The sequence below is a fragment of the Grus americana genome, chromosome 4 (genome assembly GCF_028858705.1).
Source record: "Grus americana isolate bGruAme1 chromosome 4, bGruAme1.mat, whole genome shotgun sequence".
Lineage (NCBI taxonomy): Eukaryota > Metazoa > Chordata > Aves > Gruiformes > Gruidae > Grus > Grus americana.
The window spans coordinates 15823223-15848003 of NC_072855.1; the positions used below are offsets into that span (position 1 = coordinate 15823223).

The 24781-nt window shown below is 38.9% G+C and overlaps 1 protein-coding gene across 3 annotated transcripts in view; it reads right to left on the bottom strand.

The window, feature by feature from the left end:
- Positions 1-23764, bottom strand: part of RAB28 (RAB28, member RAS oncogene family) — a 68792-nt gene extending 45028 nt beyond the window's left edge. The window contains exons 1-5 of one of the 3 annotated variants that reach the window (XM_054825325.1): positions 23258-23764; positions 17217-17305; positions 15671-15767; positions 10325-10413; positions 374-503 (exon numbers count right to left, since the gene is read on the bottom strand). In XM_054825325.1, the coding sequence (XP_054681300.1) occupies positions 374-503; positions 10325-10413; positions 15671-15767; positions 17217-17237 (337 nt within the window). In that variant the 5' untranslated portion in view covers positions 17238-17305; positions 23258-23764. The remainder of the gene's footprint in view (positions 1-373; positions 504-10324; positions 10414-15670; positions 15768-17216; positions 17306-23257) is intronic. The other 2 variants (XM_054825323.1, XM_054825324.1) reach the window with 2 other exon arrangements.
- Between the last annotated feature and the right edge of the window lie 1017 nt (positions 23765-24781).

A 24781-nucleotide genomic window follows, 5' to 3' on the forward strand; every position in this document is an offset into this window, starting at 1 on the left:
ACATACAGAACCATGAGATATACCTGTTATTATATCCAGGAATGCTTCCCTGTTCTCCGTTCTAGATGCATACCATGGCTATATCCTGAAGCCCTATCAAATTCAAACATGGGTGAGAAATATCCCTCTACACCTGTGTGTAGCTCTCCAACTAAAGAAAGCACAGGCAGAGAGGCTGCAGGCTTGGCAAAGCATGATACAGCAAGTCCCTCAACCTAACTACCCAGAACCAGAATCCTGAGGTACACCCAAATATGTCACCTGTACACAGCATTGAGTTTCATTTTACTAAAGATACGTGCCCTGTGCCATTTCTTCAACAGAGAGCAAAATCTAGAGTATTTCAATTAATATTTAAGTATGAATAACTTACTTTTATTTCCAACCAAGGCCACAAGTGGCTGTGTTTCTGATTCTTCATTCACTCTTTTTACCACATTATACCAGTCTTCTAAATTTTCAAAGCTCTGGCCATTGGTAATATCATAAACCAAGAGAATACCCTAAATAAAAAGATATATTTAAAATGTTACAGGTTATAAAAACATTTGAATATGGTAAAATTTGCATCAGTCTAAATTATTAGCATTAGCAGTAACAAATAATGGCATTGTCTCTTTTGAGGAATAATCAAAGGAATTACAAGCTTCTGTAATAAACACATTTCATTACAGTATTTGTCCTGCATTCCATGTGTTCCAAATTCAGATGCTAAGTGAACTAGAAGGGAAAAAAAAAGACAATTCAGTAAACAGCACAATTATTTAAATTAGAAATATTCCAAACTGCCTATGTTTTATGAAAAACTCAAAAAGCACTTCACACTAATAGTAAGATAAAAATCAGACTGGAGAAGGACTTTTATTTTAGCTAAAATTATTTGGAGTTTCACTGTTCTCTTTTCAAAAAAATAATTAAAAATAAAAGCAGTTCAATTGTACGTTTCTGCACTTTGTGTCTCTGCTCTCCTTTGGGAAGAAAGGCCAGATCCCTTCCATCACTGTTGTAAAAGACAAGCAAGAAGTACTGGGAAGCTTTAAAATTTCAAAGGAGAAACTAAAAATGTAGTCAGAAGTCAAAACCAATAGAGTCCTATGTATTTGGGCCAGGTTACATGTAATAAATACTCAAAACAGAGATTACTGAGGATTCCTCAGAGCTAATATCTTATAAGATAAAGCATAGCCTATTAATAGTCCAAATACTTCACCTTTTCCCCTCCATAATTCTAAGATCAGCTCTCACAAATCACTCTCAATTATTGAGTCTTCCGTCCCTGCTTTCCACTACACCCTAATAAAGTAAGTATCTCATAAATGAGGAATAAAGTCAGAATTGGCTTCTGTTGCACTTGTTCTCATGGTGTTCACATCTGGAAAAAAAATTCCAGCAACTGCACACTGTTCCTCACATGAAATTTTCACAAATATTCTAAAAAAACAATACAACGCATACAAAATTAGCTGCTTTCTATTGACTCACTGTCAATAGAAAAGATTTTTTTCAAGTCAAGTTTTCCAGTCATTTGTCTCAGCCCAGCTTTACTTGATAGTTTCATGAGGAGTGTCTTAGCTCGTAAAATAGAGTGCACGCTTATTAAATTAATTTCACAGATGACAACAAACTGGTAGAGACTGCAAGATTATTTGAGAAAAGTTTAGATTATATGATGAGAAACGATCTAAAAATAATAGGATGCAATTCAATAAGTACCATGACAAGTTCAAAGGAAGCAATAATCAAATGCACAACAGGAAACATCTGGCTTTGCAGCAAGTTCTATATAATAGGATCAAGGAGTTATAATAGATCACAGTTGAATATGTCAAGCTTATTTTGTAGTAAAAAGGCAAATATCACACTGGCATGAAATATTCCAGGTGAAACAATGCATCCAGCTTTGGACACTGAATGTTAAGAAAAATGTAGACTAGAAGAGACCAGTAACAATAGAAATTAGGAAAACATGACTGACATCAGAAAATTGAAAAAACTGGACTGTTCCAACAAACACAAGACTGATGGCAGGCATGATGATGCTGGTAAAAGTTGCAAGAGAAGATAACAGGAGTTCTCTTTTTATATGCTCTTATACATAGTTTGCAGATGACACTAAATTGGGAGGACCAGCCAATATGCCTGAGGGCAGGGCTACAATTCAGAGGTATGTAGACATGCTCAAGGAATGGGCAAACAGGAACCTTTCAACATTCATCAAGGACAAATGCAAAGCCCTGCATCTGAGGAGGAATAAACAATACTGGCTGGGAGAACTGACTGGCTGGGAAGCAACTGAAAATGACCTGCAGGTCTTGATAGACAACAAGCCAAATAATGAGCATGTTCGCTGGCAGGGAGGATGGCCAATGTGATCCTGGGCTGTATTAGCAGAAGCACAGCCACTAGTTCAAGGGATCTATTCCCTTTTACTCAGCACTAGTTAGATCATATCTAAAGCAATACATCCAGCCTTAGGCCCCTCAAGACAATGATAAACTGGAGTAAGTTCAGCAGAAGGCCACCAAGATGATCAGAGGCTGGAGCACTTGTCCTGTGAGGAAGAGCTGAGGGATCCAGAATTCTTCAGCACAGACAGGTGGCAGCCCTGGGAGATCCTAAAGGAAGCTTTCTCATACCCATGAGGAAGCTATGAAGGAGATGGAGCCAGGCTCTTCACAGCAGTGCATGGCTGGAGGATAGAACACAATGGGAGTAAGTTGAAACAAAAGAAATTCAACCTAGATACAAGGAAAAGCTTTTTTACCACGAGGATAATCAAGCAGTGGAATAGGTTGCCCAAAGAGGTTGCTCAGTCTCAATCCTTAGAGGTTTACAAGAAGGAACTGGAGCAATGTAGTCCCATCTCACAGCTGACCCTACTTTGAGCAGGAAGTTTGACTAGAGACCTCCTGAGATCCTTTCTACCCTGAACTTTCTTACAATTCTGTGATCAATATGAGATGTAGCAATAGGTTTAACTTACAGCAATGTGTTGGGTTTTGTGTGGCAAGGTTTTGGTAGTGGGAGGGGCTACAGGGGTGACTTCTGTGAGAAGTTGCTAGAAGCTTCCCCTGTGCCTGATAGAGCCAATGCCAGCTGGCTCCAAGATGGATCCGCCCCTGGCCAAGGCCAAGGCAATCAGCACCTCTGTGATAACATATTTAAGAAGGAAAACAAAAGAGTTAAGGAAAACTTTTGCAGCCGGAGAGAGGAGTGAGAAGATGTAAGAAACTCTGCAGACACTAAGGTCAGTGAGGAAGGAGGGGGAGGAGGAGCTCCAGACACCAGAGCAAAGATCCCCCTGCAGCCCGTGGTGAAGACCATGGTGAAGCAGGCTGTCCCCTGCAGCCAGCCCATGGAGGAAGGATGAGGGGGTGTAGAGATTCCATCTGCAGCCCGTGGAGGACCCCACGCCGGAGCAGGTGGAGGCACCTGAAGGAGGCTGTGGCCCGTGGGAAGCCCACGCTGGAGCAAGTCCGGGCCGGACCGGTAGACCCGTGAAGAGGGGAGCCCACGCCAGGGCAGGTTTGCTGGCAGGACTTGAGACCCTGTGGGAGGGACCCCACGCTGGAGCAGTTTGCTCCTGAAGGTCTGCACCCTGTGGGAGAGACCCCACGCTGGAGCAGTCTGCTCCTGAAGGTCTGCACCCTGTGGGAGAGACTACGCTGGAGCAGTTCGTGAAGGACTGTAGCCCGTGGGAGAGACTCCATGTTGGAGCAGGGGAATGTTGAGAGGAGTCCTCCCCCTGAGGACAAAGAAGCGGCAGAGACAATGTGTGCTGAACTGACCGCAACCCCCATTCCCTGCCCCCTTGTGCCGCTGAGGGGGGAGGAGGTTGAAGCCGGGAGTGAAGTTGAGCCCGGGAAGATGGGAGGGGTGGGGGGAGGTGTTTTAAGACTTGATTGTATTTTCTCATTGCTCTACTCTGTTTTGCCTAGTAATAAATGAGATGAATCTCCTCTCTACATTCAGCCTGTTTTGCTCGTGACGGTAATTAGTGAGTGATCTCTCCCTGTCCTTATCTCGACCCAAGCCTTTTGTTAGACTTCTCCTCTCCCATCCCGCTGGGGGAGGGGTGAGTGAGCGGCCGCGTGGCACCCAGCTACCGGCTGGGCCTAAACCACGACAAGCAAGAAGATTACAGCAAGAGTATATACTAGGAAAAAACATGTAGACACTAAGAATAGCAAAGCTCTGAAATATACCACCTTCAGGGATAGCAGAGTCACCAACACTGGAGGATTTTTGAAGGTTGATAAAAATGAAATAGACATTATACAGGTATAGCTTTGGAGGAGGGCAACAGATCCTACTGAGATCCCTTCAATTCTTATTTCACATGACAACAATACAAATATATCTCTTTTCCTTAGATGCCATCAACTCCTTGCCAAAATGAGTTCTTGTTCCTTATATGGCTCCTATTTATTTCTGAAAAACAGTTTTCACCAGTTCCTTCAAGGAAATTAAGAATTATGATGCCCATCTTTTCCCTTGCTATCTTTCCTCCTTTACTAATCAAATCTAATATTTAACATCCACTTCCCTCTTCCAACTTCTGAACAATTTATTCCTTAATATCTCGTGTCTCAGTTCACTTCTCCTGACTATTTTAACTACCCAAATGCCTGTGTATGTATATTTTTGTCTTTCATAATATAAGCCTTGCTCTAGGAAGGACAAACTGATGTTATTAAATGCTCAGTGGAAAAGAAGAAACTCAAGCTGAAGGACAGGTATTATAAAGGTTTAAAAAAGCCAGACATAAGGCTGAAAGTTGTAAACGAGAAAGCGCACATGGCATGCTTCTTTCACCAGTGATCAAGTTCTCTCACCAGCCTTCAGCAAAGCAGACTATCTAAACCATCTTCAGTACTGAAGAGTTTAGTGAGAGTTAGATGTAAGATAAAGTTAATAGAATCTGAGCATTTAAGGTTGGCCAACTCTGTTTCTAACTAATTCTTCATCCAAATGCTACTGTTACATGGTCTCTAGCCAACTGCAGCCTACCTACACCTTTGGAATAAAGAGTACTCACAGTGGATTTACTGTGAAAGAAATCATTGAAGAAAGTTTGCAACTGGAGCTCACCTAACTTCCTTCTGGTCCCCTTCTCCAGGATCTAAAAAATTGCCTCTAAAGCATATCCTTTTCTTAACCAGTCTTTTTTTGAATCTTGTCAATATTTCCTATAATTAAGAAACACAGATGGCAGGTATGACACCTTAGAGACAAAAAAAGGCAGCATAGCATCCAGGTCATAAAGAATACTTCTTGCTTAGATTTTTGCCACAACCGCACTCTGTAAGCAACTTAGTATGATACAGTTAATTAATGAAGGACTACTCATAACTTCACAGGTAAAATTTATTTCACCTTTTTTTATTTAACATAGAAACCCCATCATTGCTTTTACAAAAATATATATTTTCCACAAACTTACAGTACGTGGAGTACAGAATGTGTACATAGTATAGAAGCTGTTACTTCCCTATTATGCATAAAGAATTAAGGTGGAAAATTAACACTGGCTTTTGTTACGCAGAAGTAGTGAATTTCCCTGCCATGAAAAAGGTTTGAAACACATGGAGGATAACATGCCAAAAACAGCATGTTAATTCTCTAGTCTCCAGCAACGTGGCAAATAGTCCCTCTTGCATAATTGCACGCTAGTAAGAGAGACATTTTGCCTACATTAGTGCATATGTGAGTGCTTTTTGTTTTGGAATTACAGAGTGTTTTCAAAAATAAGTCACTGGAAACCGAGAATATTGCAGAAATTATTTGCTGGTCTTTGGAGAAGGTATAGTCTGTCGTACTCTTATTCTATTAACAAGCCAACTTATGAGGTAGTGTATGCCAGCGCTTAAAGATACTTTAGAAATGTGGGTAGGGGCAGCAATTACAGGTGAGAGATGGGAGTGGTTCTCAACACAAACAGCAGCAGTGCTATTATACAGCAGAACTGCTATTATGGAAGTGTTGTAACCAGGCAATATATCATACTAGACAATCAACATTTAAAAGGTGTCAAGTTTATGTCAGGATTTGTCACAATAAAAAAAAAGCTACAGAAAACACTAATTAAGACCATATGTTCTCTTCATCAGGTTTATCCTCAGCTGCCCTCATCCTATGACTGACTGTAGTATAAAGGAACTAAATTAACTTCCAAATTTCATTAATATTCATTAAATATGCCAAATCAATCATAAAATTCTTTTCTAGTCATAGAATATGACTTTTCTAGTCTAGAATATTCATTTTAACAAAGAGTAACTTCATTATGATATCTTGCACATCTGCAGAAATGCTATTTTTACAGGTGAAAACAGTTTACAGTCTACGTATACTTAATAACTGTTGTCTTTGCTGATACTGAGACTACTATCACTCAAATAGATGCAACTGAGTCGCCATAATTGAAAGAGCTACTATCTATCAGCTCAGCTGTGTTAACTGAGTATATGATTACTCTTAGACTCTCTCAATTCTGAGATAAATGCGTCAGTTTTAATCAACACTGACAGAAAGCTGTTTATAGCATTATTTTCATTTATAAAGATCAGAGCTCTTTTTTCCCTTTGCAGGGAAAACTTTGCAGAGTTCTTCTGACCCATCAGTGAAATTCAGCTACCAAGATGGGATGCAGCAACTATATCATTCTGGATACAGAACACCAGAGAAAATTTAAAAAGGGAAGACAAAAAAGCAACTGCTTCAAGACAGCAAATGAATTGCTATTTCTCCAACCGCAACCACGCAAGCAAATTAAATAGGTTCCCATCCTCAAATCTGGCACTCTATTTTAAAACTTGGCACAAGAAATCAGGGACCTCAGTCAAAAAATGGCATCTTAACAGTAACTTAATCAAAAGATCTATCCTACAGAATTGATTCAGCTCTCATTCAAAGAGAAGGAAACCTCCAGTAGCAAGGTTTGCAGCAAAGTATAGACAGATGCTTCACTCATTCCCCCTGGTATCCTGATCAAATTTCAACTGAGATCAAGTGAACTGTAGACTTGCTATTAAGATAACTTTTTCAGTTGCTGTAGATTCTCAAAACTCCCATCTCCAGCTGGTCTTAGTATTTTATAAGTAGGTCTACCATACATTTGGATTTCTGAGTGGAAAACCAAGAATTCAGACACTTGTGATTTCTGAATCTCATGATGATCAACCAGATGAAGTCTATTCAAGGCTGTGGGCATCTGCAAATACTGGATAAAAGCATAATCCATACTGTAGGCATGCTGCAAGCTATTCTACACATGTATTTTAATTTGAATGATTTAGATTTGGAGAATACATGCAGATGAAAATTTCTACAACAGATCCAAATCATCTACTCTAAGTGTATGTGTACAGCTTGTGTACTTTACAAACAAGATGTTTAAAATCCCAATTGCACCACACATGCTGACCAAGTGCAACACACCATAGGTACACCTACTTCTTTTGTAGCAACCTTCACTAGAATTACTCCAATATTTTAAAGGCTTTTTTGTACTGGAGAGCCCAAAACTGAACAGAGTACTCCAAATGTAGCCTCAAAAATGTCAGAAGATGACAATCACTTTCCTAGATTTGCCTACTTCACTCTTATTAATGCAGCCCAGTATTCAGTTAGCTTTTACTGTAGCAAAGGTGTATTGCTGACCCCCATTCAACTGGTTTTTTCCAGTAGGATCCATTTCTCCAAAGCCATTTCACAGAATGACTGAGGTTGGAATGGACCTCTAGAGGTCATTTGGTCCAATGCCCCTGTTCAAGCAGTATCACCTAAAGCCAGTTGCCCAGGCCCACGTCCAGATGGCTTTTGAATATTATCTCCAATGGAGACTCCACAACCTCCTTGGGCAACCTGTGCCAGTGCTCAGTCACCCTTCCAGTGAAAAAGTGTTTCCTGATGTTCAGAACCTCCTGTTTCAGTTTGTGTCCATTGCCTCTGGTCCTGTCACTAGGCACCACTGAAAAGAGCCGAGCTACACCTTCTTTGAACCCTCCTTTCAGGTATTTCTCTATATTGAACCTTCTCTTCTCCAGGCTAAGCAGTCCAAGCTCTCTCAGCCTTTCCTCACAGGAGAGATGCTCCACTCGATTAATCAGCTTCATGGCCCTTCACTAGATGCTCTCCAGTTGATTCCCCCTGCATAAGGTTCTTCTGGCCCAGGTGCAGGACTTTGCATTTGTCTTCAGTGAACTTCACAAGGTTTCTGTTGGTCCATTCCTTCAGTTGGTCATGCTTTCCCTCCTTCCCAATTCGCAAACTTACAAACAACATTTTCTTCCATTGTTCGAAGAATTAATAAAAGACATGACTCCAGTACCAACCCCTCGGGAATACGACTTATAGCCAGGTACCAGTGAGACATTGACCTATGGACCTTTAAGTCCAGCTGTCTATTCAGTTTTTCAGTCACCTTACAGTCCGCCCATCCAGTCTGTATCTCTACATTTTGTCTGTAATAATATTATGGGAGATTATGTCTATGGCCTTGCTGAAGTCAAGGTAAATGACATCCACTGCTCTCCTCTCCACAGAAGGCAATCAAGTTGGTTGGGCACAATCTACCCTGGCCAATTCCATGCTAACTCCTCCCAATTACTTTCTTGCTGCTTTGCTGTCCATTCATGGGAATTTTTATACATACTTTTTTTTTTATACATTTTTATATATACATTTTTCTTTCTAAATACTCTTACTTGTTCTACTTTATCTTTCCTCTTTTTCTTCTAAAAAGCCACAGATGTTCAACATGAAATAAGCTTCTGCCTAGAAACAAGCTGAAAGCAGTGCCTTTCCAAATTATTCACAGTGTTTCATGAACAGATGAAAATAAAGGTAGTTTTATGTGTCTTCAACAGGTGCTGCTACAAAGCTAATAGAAAAGTGTGTTACAAGTCAGCTTTGATGATAAGAAGCCTATACGGAGACATTGGCAATACATGCCAACAATGGGAGAGAGAATAGTTCATTAAAAAAATTAGGGTTACAATGAGGGTTGGGAGAGGATTAAAGAAGAGATTGGATGTATGGTTTTTTTGTTAATGTGCTCAGAATGACTAAAAATCAAACTTTTGTAACTTTAGGCTTACTGATAGCAATTTTTTCACTACTTTGGGGCACTGGTATTAACTTTTTGACCTGCTATTGCTGATAAGAAACTCCTAAGTTTATCACCAAATTCAATACAGAAAAAGTTAATAGTCTTTTATTTCCTTCACTGAGTTTACTTTGGGCATATGGCAACAATTTGTGATTAATCAAATTCCCTCTGTCATGGACACCACTTTCTCCTGTTGCTTGGTAGATCTTTAACAGGGCAGCAAAATGGTTTTTATTAAAAAAAAAAGAAAATGCTATAAAACACATGCAACAGCTAAAAACATTCAGGCATTTTTTGAAAGTGACAAAATGTTAAATTGACAAGTTTGTCTTTATCCTATTAAGTAATAAATCCTAATCTCCTTAATTAGCCATTTCTGTGCTGTACTTATTAGTACAAAGTTTCCGTCCAATAAAAGTTTTAGGATTCCATATTCCTACTGCTTAAAGTATTGAGGGAAAAAATAAGTGTGCTTGGTTTTTTTTCAGATAAATATATCATTGTACAATAAAATGTTATGCCTATTGTTCTCATTACAAACTCCAAATTAAAGAACAGAGTACATTTTAGGATCACTCATGTTAAGAAGTTTGGCATATAGTACATCCTCCTAAACCATCTCGTAACTCAAGATACTGTTATAATATTTAGCTCTTACTTAATCCTAACATTCACTTTAAGTTGCTTAGTTAACCTCAAGATAAAATTAATTTTCATTGGATAGGAGTTCTGCAAAAATATTTAGCTACCTGGTTGCCTCCTTTTGTTTGCCCTCTTATAACCCCAGTTGCATGTATGAGTTTAATGGTGTAGGATTGCTCTTAATTTCCTCCTTCTACTTTTTCCCCCCAGGAGGCATCTGTTCTAAAAGCAGCCACTATATCTACCATGTGGATACCCAAATAGCCTTTACTATTTACTGTGATTGCTTTTCTTAACTCAAGACACAAAGCATGGAAACATACATCTGTTCTTGAGAGTTATTCAGTTCTACAAATGTGCACCCTTGCTTTGCTTTTTAAGGCGGTTCTAAGAAATTAACTATGCACCAAAATTAGACTTGAACATTAATGTCATTTAATTTTAGGTTAAGCAGAGAGTCAATATTTTTGCAATTTACAAAACCTGTAAGATATGTGTAATTTTAAGAACAAAGTTTCAATGAATTTTATATAATTACTATAGATACAATTATCATAATTTATACTGTACCTGAGCTCCATAAATATATTTATCCAGCATTTTGCCTCCTATCGTTTGCCCCCCTACATCCCACACTTGAAGAGTAACATTCAAATTTCCTAAAAAAGAAAATGATACAGATATTGCATAACCTAGAAAATTTAGAGACAAATAAAATTAAAGATATATTATCATGGCAGGTAATACAGCTCTAGCATATCAACAGCAACGGCTTTTTACAAGTATACAATAAATAGTAACTAAATTTCAACACCAAGATGACTATCATTTGGAAAAAAGTCACTTGTGTCCAGGTAAGTCATTAAGATGCAATAAAACTATAGCTGGGTATTAACATACTTAATATTTTAACAGAAATGAACTGGAATTGCACAAAGTATGCAATGACTTTGCATACTAAATTATGCAAAGTATTCTTGACTAGAAATTCAGAAATTTTCAGTTTCTTCACTGAAGAAACATGTAAAACTTTACAGAGAAAGTTCTATAGCACGGTATTTGTAATTGAAAGGTAATACAATTAATGCCAACTTAACCACGTTGTTTCATACTCTGTATCTCTTTCCCACCTCCCCTCCAAATTTTCTTTCAAAACTGCATTTTGGTAGTGATGCTCTTAGTACTATACAGTTAAAGAATTATATAGTTGACAGATTAAAAAATGGAAATACTGACAGACATCTAAGTTGAGGATGCAAACTATGATTTTTCCTCCACCCACCACCACAAAGCAGGCAACTAAACTGGACATGATTTACATAACTTCCATCTTCAAACAATCCACACCAAGAATAGATCTTCCTTTCTACTCTAGTCTTTAAGCTATGTTGAAACTGTTAACAGGTTTTCAAAAACAAAGTAATGAAAAATCTGTGTAAATATCAAATATTTAATATCCTGCAAGTCATACATATTCTGCAAGCTAACAACTCAGAAACCCACAGACTAAATATACACACAGCAACGTATGTCACCACATGGATACAAATGTATTAAAGTGTAATTTGGCTCATTTTGCACAGTGAGAACTGTTTTCAAAACTGCACTGACTACCTGGAAGCACCAAACTCTAATACAGTAAGATCTGATGAAAATTTTTCTAATCTACATACAACTCAGATGACTTACACATTAATAACAATTCTACATACTCACAAATAATCATAACTGCCTATTAATTTTATTCCTAGATTTGAAAAAAGAAAAAAAAAATTGCAACAAATTCCACATTGCAATTGAAAGTCGAGTGAAAAAGAACACATTCTTTTGGGCTGCTAAGATATATATACTCTTAATTCTACTATTCTATGTTATTAACAACCTTCTTATTTTACACAATGTGATCTATTCAGCCATCAATTTATAACTAACACATTCATATTAGTTATGCAAGGGAGTGTGCTCCATGGAAATAAATCATCCCAGTGCTTAGTGAATATAAACAGCAAATTAGAACTATATAGCTGAATATGTGCTACTTGTGGTATTAAATAGACCACATTATGTTTCTATGATGCATCTTGCTTTAATCTGGTTGAAAGCACAGATTTCCTAAACCGCTACTTTGGTCTTAAATATATCGAGATGAATGTGAAACAACCTATTCACAGAATTTTTAATCTACATTGAGTTTTAGCTAATACTGAGATAAAGAATTTCTACATGGAGCTTAGTAAATACATCATAAACACTTCAGTTCAATAAAGGCAACCCTTTATAGAATAAAAAGCTTATTTGTTTTGACAGTGCATATACTATGTATTAATTATTTTTAAAGCTTAGAACATAAGTGACTGCAAACAATCCAGGAAAGTCTTTCATAAGCATCTGGCGTGGATAAACTGGTGAATCCGCAGTCTGAAATGACAATGCATCCTCAGTGCATAAACAAACTAAACATACTCAAAAGCTCACCAGACTGCAGTATTCTACCCCTAACTCGGTTGTATGTATTCTACCGGAAATTTACCACGTCATTCATGCCAGCTATTTGTTAAAAAAGCTTTATAAATATTATCACTTTCAAACTTAACAATTCTCAGATGCCTAATTTTGTGTTCAAATGCTTTAAAATGTTTCTAACTCCATTTTTCGTCCTAAAAGTAGTAATTATGCACAGCATACTGGGCTTAGCATCTGGATAACTGTATGAAATTATCTGAGAAACTTTAATGCAGGAAGTTAAATTAAATGGTCTAACAGTCACTGTTCAACTTAAAAATCTACTATTATGAATTATTTACTTTCCTTCACTAACAACAGAAAAAAGAAATCAGGGAAAAAGGTTGGAATGTTCTTTTAAGATGAAGTGGTTCTCAATTAAGACCTCACTAACTACTGAAATTCATGCTGATCATCTCCAGTGCAACACACTTCATTCTCCCTTTTTTTCAATTACGTCCTGTAGTATTTGCTTTGTGCTCAGATTGATTTGGCGGGAGAAACAAGGATGTTAGGATTATTCTGACTGAAGGAAAAACTCCAGACAATTTGCCTAGCAAATATTTAATTAAGAACTATGATAGTAGCGCATGAAGTTTTCTGCAGAGAGTTTGATTTAAGAGGAACATACGAACTGGAGAATGACAACAAAACAAAAAGAAATCACGCATAAGACAACAGTTCTTAGAAACAAGGTTAACATACCAATAAAAATAACTGAAGAGTCCCATAAAAAGAATATGTAATACACTGATAAGGAACACAAAACCACTAACACTTCTTTACTCTGTAGAAAATCCACACAAGCGCGAAGTTAAAATAACTGAGGCAACACAGTGCAGGTATCTAGACTATTTCTGGTATGAATTGAAGCCACTGGGCTGATTCAGTAGTGATCCTGCAAAAGTATACTTGGTGCATTGGTTAACCTTAAAGTGCTGCACAGTCAAGATGGAACTGAAAACACGAGTCTGCCCACTTTTTGCACTGACGACTTAAAAAAAAAATCCTTTTAACAGAAGAATCCTGTTTACTGGACTGCACCCACAACCCTCCTAAAAGTATTTGACTATGGCTCTTAAGAATATCTATCAGCAGACCCTCTGACTAACACTACACTATTTAAGCAGTAAAATCTACACCGTGGTTGCATCCAGACTATACAAGATACTGCATGAATAAATATACTGAAATGGATTTGCATTTGAAAAAAATATTTTGAACAAACTGCATGAAGAGAATTTCTCAACAGTTGAACATTAAAAATCATATTCAAAATTAATCAAAGCATTTACTATTTGTATTAAACCATATTGTTTTACCATGTAAAATATTTACTTTTTTCACTGCAGAACTGAATCAGTTACTAAAACAACAGGAGACAACTACAGCTTTTACTTTTAAAAAAAAAAAAAAATAGAAAAAAAATACTTTATTTTACAAGCTAAAATGCATTTCTAATGTGGCCTAATGTAAACTTCTGTACAATTCCAGAAATCAGTAATTTTAAATTCTGAAATCTTTGTTTACATTTAAAGAAGAAAAAAAATCAAATACTGAACCATAGTTATTCTTCAATTCTCCTGCTAAATAAGAGAAATTGAGGCTTTTTTTCCTACTGATATACACATTATAATTTCTGTTCAGCAGTATGAATTAACCTTTCAAGTAAACATAGCAGCTCTGCAAACCCAGAACTAATCAAGAAATTAAAAAAATCCGCTTGCTTAAGTAATGCTTCCCATTCCAGTACTTAGAAATTTTACCTCCCTCTTCTCTTCCTTCCCTCTCACTCCCCACCATCAGTTAAGCTTACCTATAAAACACAGAAATCCATATATACCTGAACACATACACAGGCATAGGCAAAACCAGAATGACAATCAACAGAAAAATGCTTCTTCCCAAATATGAATACATTCCACACATGTTACTATTTTGTTAATGACAAATAAGGAGAACAGATGTACAGACTTTGTTGCTAGTTTGGTGTATTTTCATCTACATTCTGAATTCATTACAAAATAAACTAGAAGAAAGTAAAACATGAATGAATCAATAGTTGATAATTTTCCAAATTTTCTACTCGGCAAGAATATTTAGAACCCCAGTAATGTACTAATAGCTTCTGTGTGCTTAACAGCTGGAAAAAAACTTGCAAAATACAAGTTCTCAGCATGCACACTGCATGATTTGTGTACACATTCCACTTGCAAGTACTGCTGTTAAGTATTATGCACACTGGTATTTTTAGAGGCATGAGCAGGACAATAAAAAAATTATTCTGTTGATTTTATGGAGAAATAAGCACTGAAATTTGGTACTTTATCACTCACCAGGTACTAAAAAAAGTACAGCAAAATGGCCAAACCAAAATAGTGAATGCAGGAATAGTCTGAAAAGATTATTCTGTTTCACTTAAGAAAATATACAAACATAATCAAGAAATTATTGGCAATGTAATTTTAAGAAAATAAGTTCAAGAACTTTATATATTTTCTTATAACTTGAGGTTATAGTTAAAATGCTTCATTTCTGGGTTTGCTTCCCTCCCCACCCTCCAGAAGAAAAAAAGACATAACTACAGAACTTGCATCAACTTTATCAAATCTCACTACAACTTTTAATAATTACACATACTTCTGATTTCCAAAACCAGAAGAAAATGCATTTCATTAAATACTTTCATACTTAGAAATCAAGCAACATCGAATCAATGAAAAGACTTATTTCAAACCCCCAATTGTTCGGAGACAAACTTCTACCAGCAACTATTCTTTTTTTTTTATTTCTTTGCATTTTCCATGCAGTGTGCTGCAACTGGCATCTAAATAGTTTCTTTGCCGTCATGAAGTGAAACATCTTGAATGCTCAAACTGTATTTTTATGAGTGCCAAGGGACCCTAAATTTTAGTGGTCTATTAAATGCCAGCAATTTCATGCTGCCTTGCATAAAACAGCATTCACATATTAGAGCACTGCGATTCCATAGCTGCATTATGCTTCCCTCACACAACTTAAATACAAGTTGTGTATTTCATTTAAAAAAAAAGAATCTATTTCTTTCAAAACACATGTACTTTTTCGAGGAACATATTTAAAGTTCCATTTCATTGTTGTATGTTACACTACCCACATGGACAGCGAGTACACTCAAGTAGAGATAATAAAAATCATGAATATAGATAGCTTTCCTTTTATTTCACTTCAGTGTTTTACTAAAGATATGCTGCAAATGCATAACCCTTTGTCACCTGGCAAGAACATACTAACATAATTTTCTCTGAATAACCTAATTTAGTTTGCCATAAAAAGCACTGTACTAAGCTTATTTAGTATACATTACTTTGAAGAATCTGTTTTTGCAAGTCTTACTGCTGCCCAACCTTTCAGTGTTAGTTTTTGTTCTCTTACCTGGCAATAGTATCCTTTTCAAGAAGAAGTCCAGTCCTATGGTTTGTTTGTACTGTTTTCCAAATGTCTCTTGGGCAAAACGTGTGGCTAAGGATGTCTAAAACAGAATAATATCAAATTAAGTTGTCATTTTAAACAGCAAAAAACTTGATGTTAAACCAGAAGCATGAAATACAGTTAAGCACTTTTTAAATCAATGCATGCTGACAGTGTTCATGGATTTGGATTGACAAACATTCCAGCCAGCACCAACATAATAAGAGGAGGTGGCAAAGGCTACTAATTCATGCAAAAAAAAGCAAGGTGCATTATTTCCTTTGTATTTCAAAGATACTGTGATATTCATATTACAAAATATTACACAGATTTGAATGAGGTGTCATTAGTACGCTCAAATTTGCACAAATCTAAGCAACACTACCTATACTTGAAGAGCTTATTACTTTTATAAAGCGTTCATTTCCAAAACAAGGGTCCTTCCCTGGTAGAGAACACCATGATCCCAGATCAACTTTCCAGGAGGGAACAGAGATCCGCACAGTGCAGAGTCCCACAGGGGCTCCAAAGTGTGGCAGGATTCCTGCCACTGTACATCAAAGTTTCAGGATCAGGGATTACATGATGTCTAAGATAGGAAGATTACTTCCTTGTACACAGAAAAAAATAAACTGATGTTACGAATGCACACTTGCAGAATCATTCCTTTAAGCAGAACTCTTGAAACTTATTCCTTCAATTGATAATTTTTGGATTTATGAAAGTAGACCAATACACTGTTGACCTATATAAAGAATCAGCTTTTATTATATACTGCTAAAAGGATACACAACTAACCTACACAAAGTCATGAAGCAAGGCTTTTATATTCTTTTACTAGCAATTTAAGTTCTCCATGCAAGGCAGAAGAAAGAAAAAGAGAAAAAGAAAAAGAGAAAAAGAAAAAGAGAAAAAGAAAAAGAGAAAAAGAAAAAGAGAAAAAGAAAAAGAGAAAAAGAAAAAGAGAAAAAGAAAAAGAGCCCCACAATCTAAGGTTAAAAAAAAAGGAAAGAAGAAAAGAGAAGAGCAATTAGAAAGAATACAAAGGTTTGTATTGCAGAAAAAAAATAAATACCATATTAAAAATTAATGTCACATAGATAAAATACACCCTACATCAAATTAGTGGAACATGCTTACAAATCACTTGTTGACATGACATCTGAAAATAAAAAAACAAAGTAATTTCAGGAAAAAAAAAATCTAAATATGCATTTTTATATGGGGGGGAAGCCCAACAGCCTCACAAAATCCTTACACTGTCGGAAAACTCAAAATGGACATGAAGGATTTTTTTTTTTGCCAGCTTTCCATTCATCAAGATCAAAGAGATAAGTAACATTGTTATCAGAAAACGCTGTAGAGCACATTTAGTTAAAAATGCAAAGCACAATAATGCCAATAGTTCTGAAAAATGAGAGTAGGCAAGTTCTATTAATAGAACGCTTATAAAAAAGATCTAAATTATGCTAAAAATGTCAAATGTACGCAGAAAGAAAAGGTAACTTACTCTTTTTTTGCATGAAAACATGGCCACCAGAGCTCCAGCATTAAAGCTCTAGTATGAATAGGCAAACGTTTATTCAACTATTAAATTACCTGTGAAGTAAATAACACAAGATTTACTGTTTTCTTGTTTCTGTATCACTTTAATATTCCTATCACTGTCATATATATATATATATATATAAAAAAATAGATGATATTTTGATACCAGAAGATATGTTTAGGAAGTAATCAAAAAAATAAATTAAGGACTATGGCAACATTTTCACATACTTCACTGAACTCAAGACCCAAGAAGATTAAAAATAAATAAATGGGGAAAAAAAGCAAGTAAGCATAAATATGCTTATATGTTTATATCTCTGTGGAAAGGGCAAAGACCACAGAGGACGAATCGTGAGAAGATTCTTCTGCCTACAGCTATGTGACAGTAATACTAAGAACATGAACAAAAAAAAATTCAATACAGATTTAGACTGTAGTACTAAAAAAAAAAAAAGAGTAGAACTGATTCTTTTCATCACAATAGTTGGCATGTCAAGATTATAAAGACATTATTTTTAACCTGTCATGACCTTTAAGATGTAGATAAAATAACAACATTGCAAGAATACACCATACAGTCTTCTCCTTGAAATTTTCCTTTTTGCAAAAGTAACCAGTACCCAGAGTACAGATTAAAATATCATCTGACTATATCATAGTATGCTATATTCTCCAACACGCTAATTTAGATCCCCATTAAATAAGCAACCACTCCCTTCTTGTTTTAAGGGCTCAGTAAATATTAGTTTTATCACTCTGTGACACTCAATATTCCCCGAGGGCTTCTAGGGGTGTTAGTAAAAATAAACAACATACGTTCAATTAACAGCCAACCAATAAGAGCAGCAAGTAATCAACAGTATGGCAAAGTTCTCTTAAACAGTTTTCCTCTACTGTGCTCTTGAATGCAGAGGAATTTACAGCAGAAAATCATTGACTAACTCCTTTTTAATTTTTTTTTCTAATAAATGTTAGAGCTCAAGGAAGGTGTTGGATTACCAGAGTCCTCTATTTATTCACAGAACAAGCATTTATCCACAAAATATTAAGAGCAACAGTTCAAACTTCTCCACAACAGTAAATGGAGAAGTTATGTCAATGCATATTCAAGTACCTCTACAATGCAAACACTCCCTTCAATCCTAAAATTGTTCTCTGCCATGCTTGCCATAAAAGATTTTGCATGACAGTTTTGCCCGCAAGGATATGTTGAGTATATTCTATGTAAAAAGTAACCAAAGTTAAATAATGGTTCAGCAGAACTGTAGCTGTAAAAATAAATAAGTGATCAGTGAGCATTTTTTAAAAAAAGATTATGCTCCATTCATAAAATTTCAGCCATTAATCTAGAGATCAGAGGATAGTATGATACCAAGAAGGCCTCATGCCTTGACATCTCTATTAAGACAACCAGGCCGCTAACTTTCATAGTAGACTTTCCATTAGACCCAGTTTGGCAAGTTCACATATTTGCCTTAAACATTTCAAAGCAAATGTTTATATGCTGCTCTGAATAGAAATACACTGTTGAAGGTTGGTGTTACAAACTCCCCCCTTTCAGACCAAAAAAATGTCTTTGGGTTCTAACATATAGCACTCAAGACAGCAGTAAAAAATAATACATAAAAATTACAGTATTCTAAGTGCAAAATACAATGGGATATTTGGGAAGGTGCTTTGGAAACAAATGAAGATGCAATTAAACCTCACTGGTGAGGCAAGACAATTTCTTGCTTCTATTTTTCATTGTCAACAACTCATAGTACAAACTGCTGACATGCCCTTCCTAAATACCTACATAGTGAGTAAATAGAAAAAAAAAACAAACAATATTTATGAAACAGTAGCAGACAAGTCAAACACAACAAGCAACGATAGCCAGCTCTAACCAACACTGACTACTCATGAGGACAACACGGAAACTTGTAGAGAAAACCCTGCTAATGACAATCCTTTAAGTAAAATCCTACAGAAGAAAGCTTTCAGAAAGCAATGCCAAAGTGTAGTATCATAGCTGTAAGAAAGAAAAACTAAAACTCAATGGGAGGCAAGGACATAGTTCTGAAGCCATGAATTTCCATTTCCAACTTTACCAGCCAATTGAGAACTCACTTTCCAAAAAGCAACAGTCGTCCCCCCCCTTCCCTCCCCCAGTCCCATCTAGAACATCAATGCCATTTTCCAACCACAGCAATGTTCACCTCTCAGTCACATCCTATCCCTACTGGCAAGAATTTTAAGACAGACAAAATGAAAAGAAACACTAGGCTAAATAACGGAATGCTTTAACTAGCATAAAACTACATAACTGTCCAACACAGAGAATTTCTGACTGACAACAGTCTGGCTTTAGGGGGAGGGGTGTATTTTTTAAGCAAAGAAAGTAGTTCTGTCAGCCGAGGCTGATGTCTTTCCACCCCACTTCTAACTACTGATGAAACTTTGTTCACTGAAAAAGAGAAAATTATCAAGACTTTTTGACACTAGATGTGCACCTATGAAGCTAGGCTAATCTGCACAGGACACTTGATGCAATTTTTCATTTGCAAGACTGAACAGTGACGTTTTTGTCAACATTGATGAAGTTTTTGAGCCTATGTGTAACAGCAAGATCCAGAATTGGCACAATGCTTAAAAATCTGGCATCCTAAAGCAAGCAGGACACCACTCTGCATTCCAGCCTACATTTTAGCTCCTGCAAATTCCCACACCAGGTCAGGTATTTGCTCTTTCATCCTCATGATCCGTTGTTAAGAGAAGGAAAAGGTAGGATGTTTCTGCTACCATATTTTAGTCCCAGTTGCAACAGCTGGCAGAAAGACAGAACCTCAGCTGCTTTGCTCCTCCCACGTGCATATTTTTCAGGACCTCCCTTCCCATGAATAGCTCCAAGATTTGCTTCCAGAGGCCCAAAACCTTTTTCAACAGTAGCAAATCAGAGTAGTTCTAGCTCAAAACAGCGTCATTATATACTTCAACATTAAGCCAATTTGTGCATAGCAAAAGTAGAAATATCTGGATCATAACTTTTTTTTTTTCAATCCATACTAGTACTGCTGGTTTATTTTAATAGAAAATCATTTTGGCTCAGGAAAAGTGGATTGATTTAAAACCTAAATGTATAAGGCTGCTGTGTGTATGTAAGTTCCATGCTGTAATCAAAATCAGAGCCAACTACTATTAATAAATGCTGTTTATTTTCATCTCACATTGTCCCCGCTTCTGATTTCGATTGTTTTCCTAGCTTGTCTGGTTCATTAAAATCAGTCTCTATTATGATCTTCCTACTAACCAATCTTGTCTTCCCCAATTTTTCTTTTCAACAATTTACCATTTCCTTACCATCTATATTTTACTCTAATACTTTTTCAGATTCTAGTCTCACTCCTCTCATTCCTTCTTCCCTTTTTACTCTTCTCTCCTTAAAGCTTGCTCCAGCAGTGCTTATTCCTACCCTTAAAATTCTATCTAATTATTCATTCAACCACCACAAAACAAATTAATAGAAGCACAACATCCCTCCCTGGCCTCATGGATAGAAGGATTCCTACCTAGTGGAAACACAAACATTCCCCTCAGCTTGAACTGACGCTGATTTGTTTTTAAACTGCTACCAACCCTTGCACAGAACCTGAATCACATTGCTTCTAAACAATGGGTGTGGAAAAAGAAAGCAAGTTTACACCTTCAGCCAGTTGACCCACAAAGACATAATTTTTTACCCTGGAGAACTCAAGACCAGAGACACCCAGATGGCCAAGAGGGAGGAAATAAAATCTTTTTTTTTTTTTGCCTTTTTTCTTGGGGGGGGGGGGGGACAGGAAGGGGAGGTGGGAAGAAAAGAGGGAAGGGTGCAGCAGGAGAGGGGGCAATATAAAGACGTCAAATGTGAACACCTCACACTAAACACGAGACGCAGTATTTCAGATATATTCCATTATTTTCTACACTCCTCCAGTCTGATGATCCCAGCAGCAGAGGAAGAGAAAAAACAATGTCTTGCCCAGTAAATGAGAGACTAAGTATGCACGTGTGTAAAGACCAGCTGTGAACCAGATGTGAGAGGCAAGCTATTTAGAGTTGAAAACATATAGACATATGCATGTTTCAACAAGTAAGCGGAACGAGTAGCCAACAAAGGAGAGGAACCTCAATGATTTAGTCTTCTGAGGTGCCTGAAATAGCACTAGGTACATTTTATCCTGCTATTCCATGACCCAATCACTTCTTTATTTTTACAAGATCTTACAATAAATCTATTATTGCCAAGTGTTTGCTGTTAGGCCATAAGGATGGCTGGAAGAAGCCTCTATTACAGCATCATCTAGGGGGGACAAGAGGAAAAGCAGCCCACCATAGCATAGCTGCTGCTCATGCAAAATAAACTGCACTTGAAGCACAGGATTCCTGGAGCCAGCAGGAGATTCAGTGAGTGGCAGCTCCCATGTGAGAGGTAGGAACCAGCAGGAATATACATCAAAACTCAAGAACGCTTGAAAATCCATGTTTGGCAAGAGGTCTTGCCACAAGGTGCTGAACAGCAGTAGTGAAAGGATTCCTCAGTTTGAATGGAAAACTCCTGGGGAACGCTACCAGTGAAACAGTATTTCAGCTGTCAATCTTGTACATTTATTATGCTCTCATCACATAGTCACTTGGAATTGCCCATCTACTGACTCAGATGAATACAATACCACTTCAGACTGGGTTTAGAATCGCTGGAGACAAAAATCATTTTGTTTCTTCATAGAGCTCTACGTAAGTGAGCAAAACCATGCATGTGCTTTCACTAGAAGCTTATTTCTATTAATGGCAGGCAGTTCATTTAAACCACCTCTAAGGATATTTCTACTTTTCAATTGAATGGTGAGGCAGGCAGACTTTCTGCCTACCCATATTTTCAAGTTAATGATAGAGGGAAAACTGTATTCTTCAAATACACATTAAAATAGTCATTTTACTGTATATCTCACAAAAGGATTCAGGCTACATATTGCAATAGAGATGTTCACAAGTGTAAGTAAAAGATCAGCGACTATTCCCGTGGGTAAGAAAGCACACTCTCTTTTGCCTTCTTTGGTCTCTATTTGTGAAAATTTCTCTTTTTAAAGGTATAACTTGTTTATAGACAAACTGCTTATAAATAGTAATTATGTTGATAGAGGGAAAAAAAAAGTAACAGTCACAAACAAAACCTAAATTGACCCAGAAGCGTCTTTCCAAACTCGGAAACACTAACTCAAACAGATGCAAACTGTTCTATCCACCTCAGGAGGTTATTAGCTCTGAGGCCGAAACGAAGAGTGCCTGGAAACCCAGCGAAGCACCCTTTACTCGTCGTTTCGGCAGGAACCGCGAATTCACGTGCTCGGCCCCGGCCCCTCCCGGGCACCGCCGGCCACTGCGAACAGCTTCGGGCTATTCCAACAACTCCGGCTGAGCAATTGCCCGTCACGGGTGCGCGATCTGCAGCGCACGGGGATCGGTGGGGAAACGCCATACCGGGCAGCACCACAATAATTACGTTATTAGCCGCTCCTTTCCCTAAGGCTCAAGAAAATTGGATTAAAGTCGTACACGTCTGTTTATTGACCAAGCCTCTTCGGGTGCCGCGAGGGTACGGAAACGCCGTTAGAGAGTTTCGCTGCCGAGCGCAGAGCGCGTACAGCGGCCCCGGAGCGAAGCTCCCGGAGAGGAGCCCGCCCCTGCCTGCCGGCCGGGGGAACGACGGGGGCCCGTCCCGGCTCTCCGCTACGCCCCCGCCCCACACACGCAGGGGATACAACGGAGAGGAAGAAATGCAGGGCTGAGGGTGACGAGGGAGCAGTCAGCCGGCGTCACGACGCCGAGTATCGCGACAACGGCAGCGCGATAGACTGAAGGCGCCACGCGCTGCTCCCTCCTCAGCGGGAGGGCCTGAGGGGGAAAGCCAGGAACGGGGCTGAGGGCACCGCGGAGACAGAGAGGAGCGGGGCGCTGCTGGCGGAGGCCGGCACTGACCTTGCCAGTGGTGCCGTCCCCCAGCACCACTAGCTTGAGCTGGCGGTCCGGACTCTCCTCCTCCTCCGAGTCCGACATGGTCTCTACGCCCCCGGCGGGAAGGAGAAAAGGCGGAGGGCAACTGGGAGGGACAGGGTGCAGAACCGAGGAGGGGAAGGGGGAAAGGAGCGAGCGCCGCGCTCACGGAGCCGGCAGCGGTACAGAGGCCGGAACCGCCATCTTCCCTCAGCGCCCCCGCCGTCGCTATGGCCCGCACAGGGACGAAACCAACGAGAGAACGGAGCGAAGGGGGAAGAGGGAAGCTCGTGGGCGGGAGCTACAGCAGCAAGTCCAGCAGCCGCTGCGGGCGCAGGCAAGGGGCATCCGCGACACCCTCACTTCCCCTCCCCCCCCGAGACCGGCCGAATGGTTCAGCCCGACTCCGCTGCACGCAGCGGTGGTTTAGCCCCGAAGTGACGCCCCGCGCGGTAACTAAGGAACGTGGAGGTCAGAGGTGTCGCGTGGGCGGGGCATGGGGCGGGGCTAACGGCTCCAACGGCCGTGAGCGCGGCGGTGGGATCTGCCATCCCGAGTAGCCGGCGTACGGTGCGGAATTGTCTGGCCGGGGGACGTCCGGCCCTCTCGGCCGTGGGGCCCTGCCCGTGGTGGCTGCAGGCCTCCGGGAACGGGCCGCGCCGGCCGGCCACTTGAAGGCTTACACAGGGGACGTGAAAACCGGGTAATCGCCGGAGAGGTTTCCTGGGTGCTGCCGAGCTGAGGTGATCCGCTTTCACCAAGGGGCTGCGTTTTCATCCCGGCTGCGTCCACCTGCGCGGCCGAGTCCCCTTCTTGGCTGGGCTGCCACACAGCAACAAGACATACTAATATTTTTAAAGCAGTGTGCTGACGCAGAAAGCAAATACAGCAGCAAGCGCAGCACCGAGCCCCGCCTAATTTCCCCACGTTGCAGCTCAGACGTTCTTGGCAGCTCTTTGCCTAACCTGCCAAACCCACCGGACAGGGACACCGCCGTTTCCTTGGGCAATCTACTCAGAACTTTTCTACCTATATATGCAACTAGTAAGAAAACTTGCCTACATAGCCCTAACTGAATTTTAAGCCATTATTTTATTATGCATGATGATCATGGACAAGTTTGTAATGTCGTCTGCAGCAGCCTTTCACGTATTTGAAAATTTAGTGTGTCTTCAGTCTGTTGTCTTTTCCATAGACTAAACAACTCCGCTTGATTCAGGCTTTCCCTGGGTTGTCTTTTCTAGACTTCTGATTATTCTTGTTGCTTTCCTTTGGCCTCCCTCCATTTTCTTGAAGTGGTATGCCAAAAACTGGATACAGTACTTTGGTTGAGGCCTTATGAGTACTGAGTAGAGTGGAAGTATTACTTCATGTGTCTTCCATACGAGACTCCTGTTTATATATCCCAGTATGATGTTTGCTTTTTTCACGGTATGACATTGCTGACTCATACTGTTTCTGATTTGCTAAAAAAACCCTCTGAATCCCCTCCTGTTATCAGAATTTCAT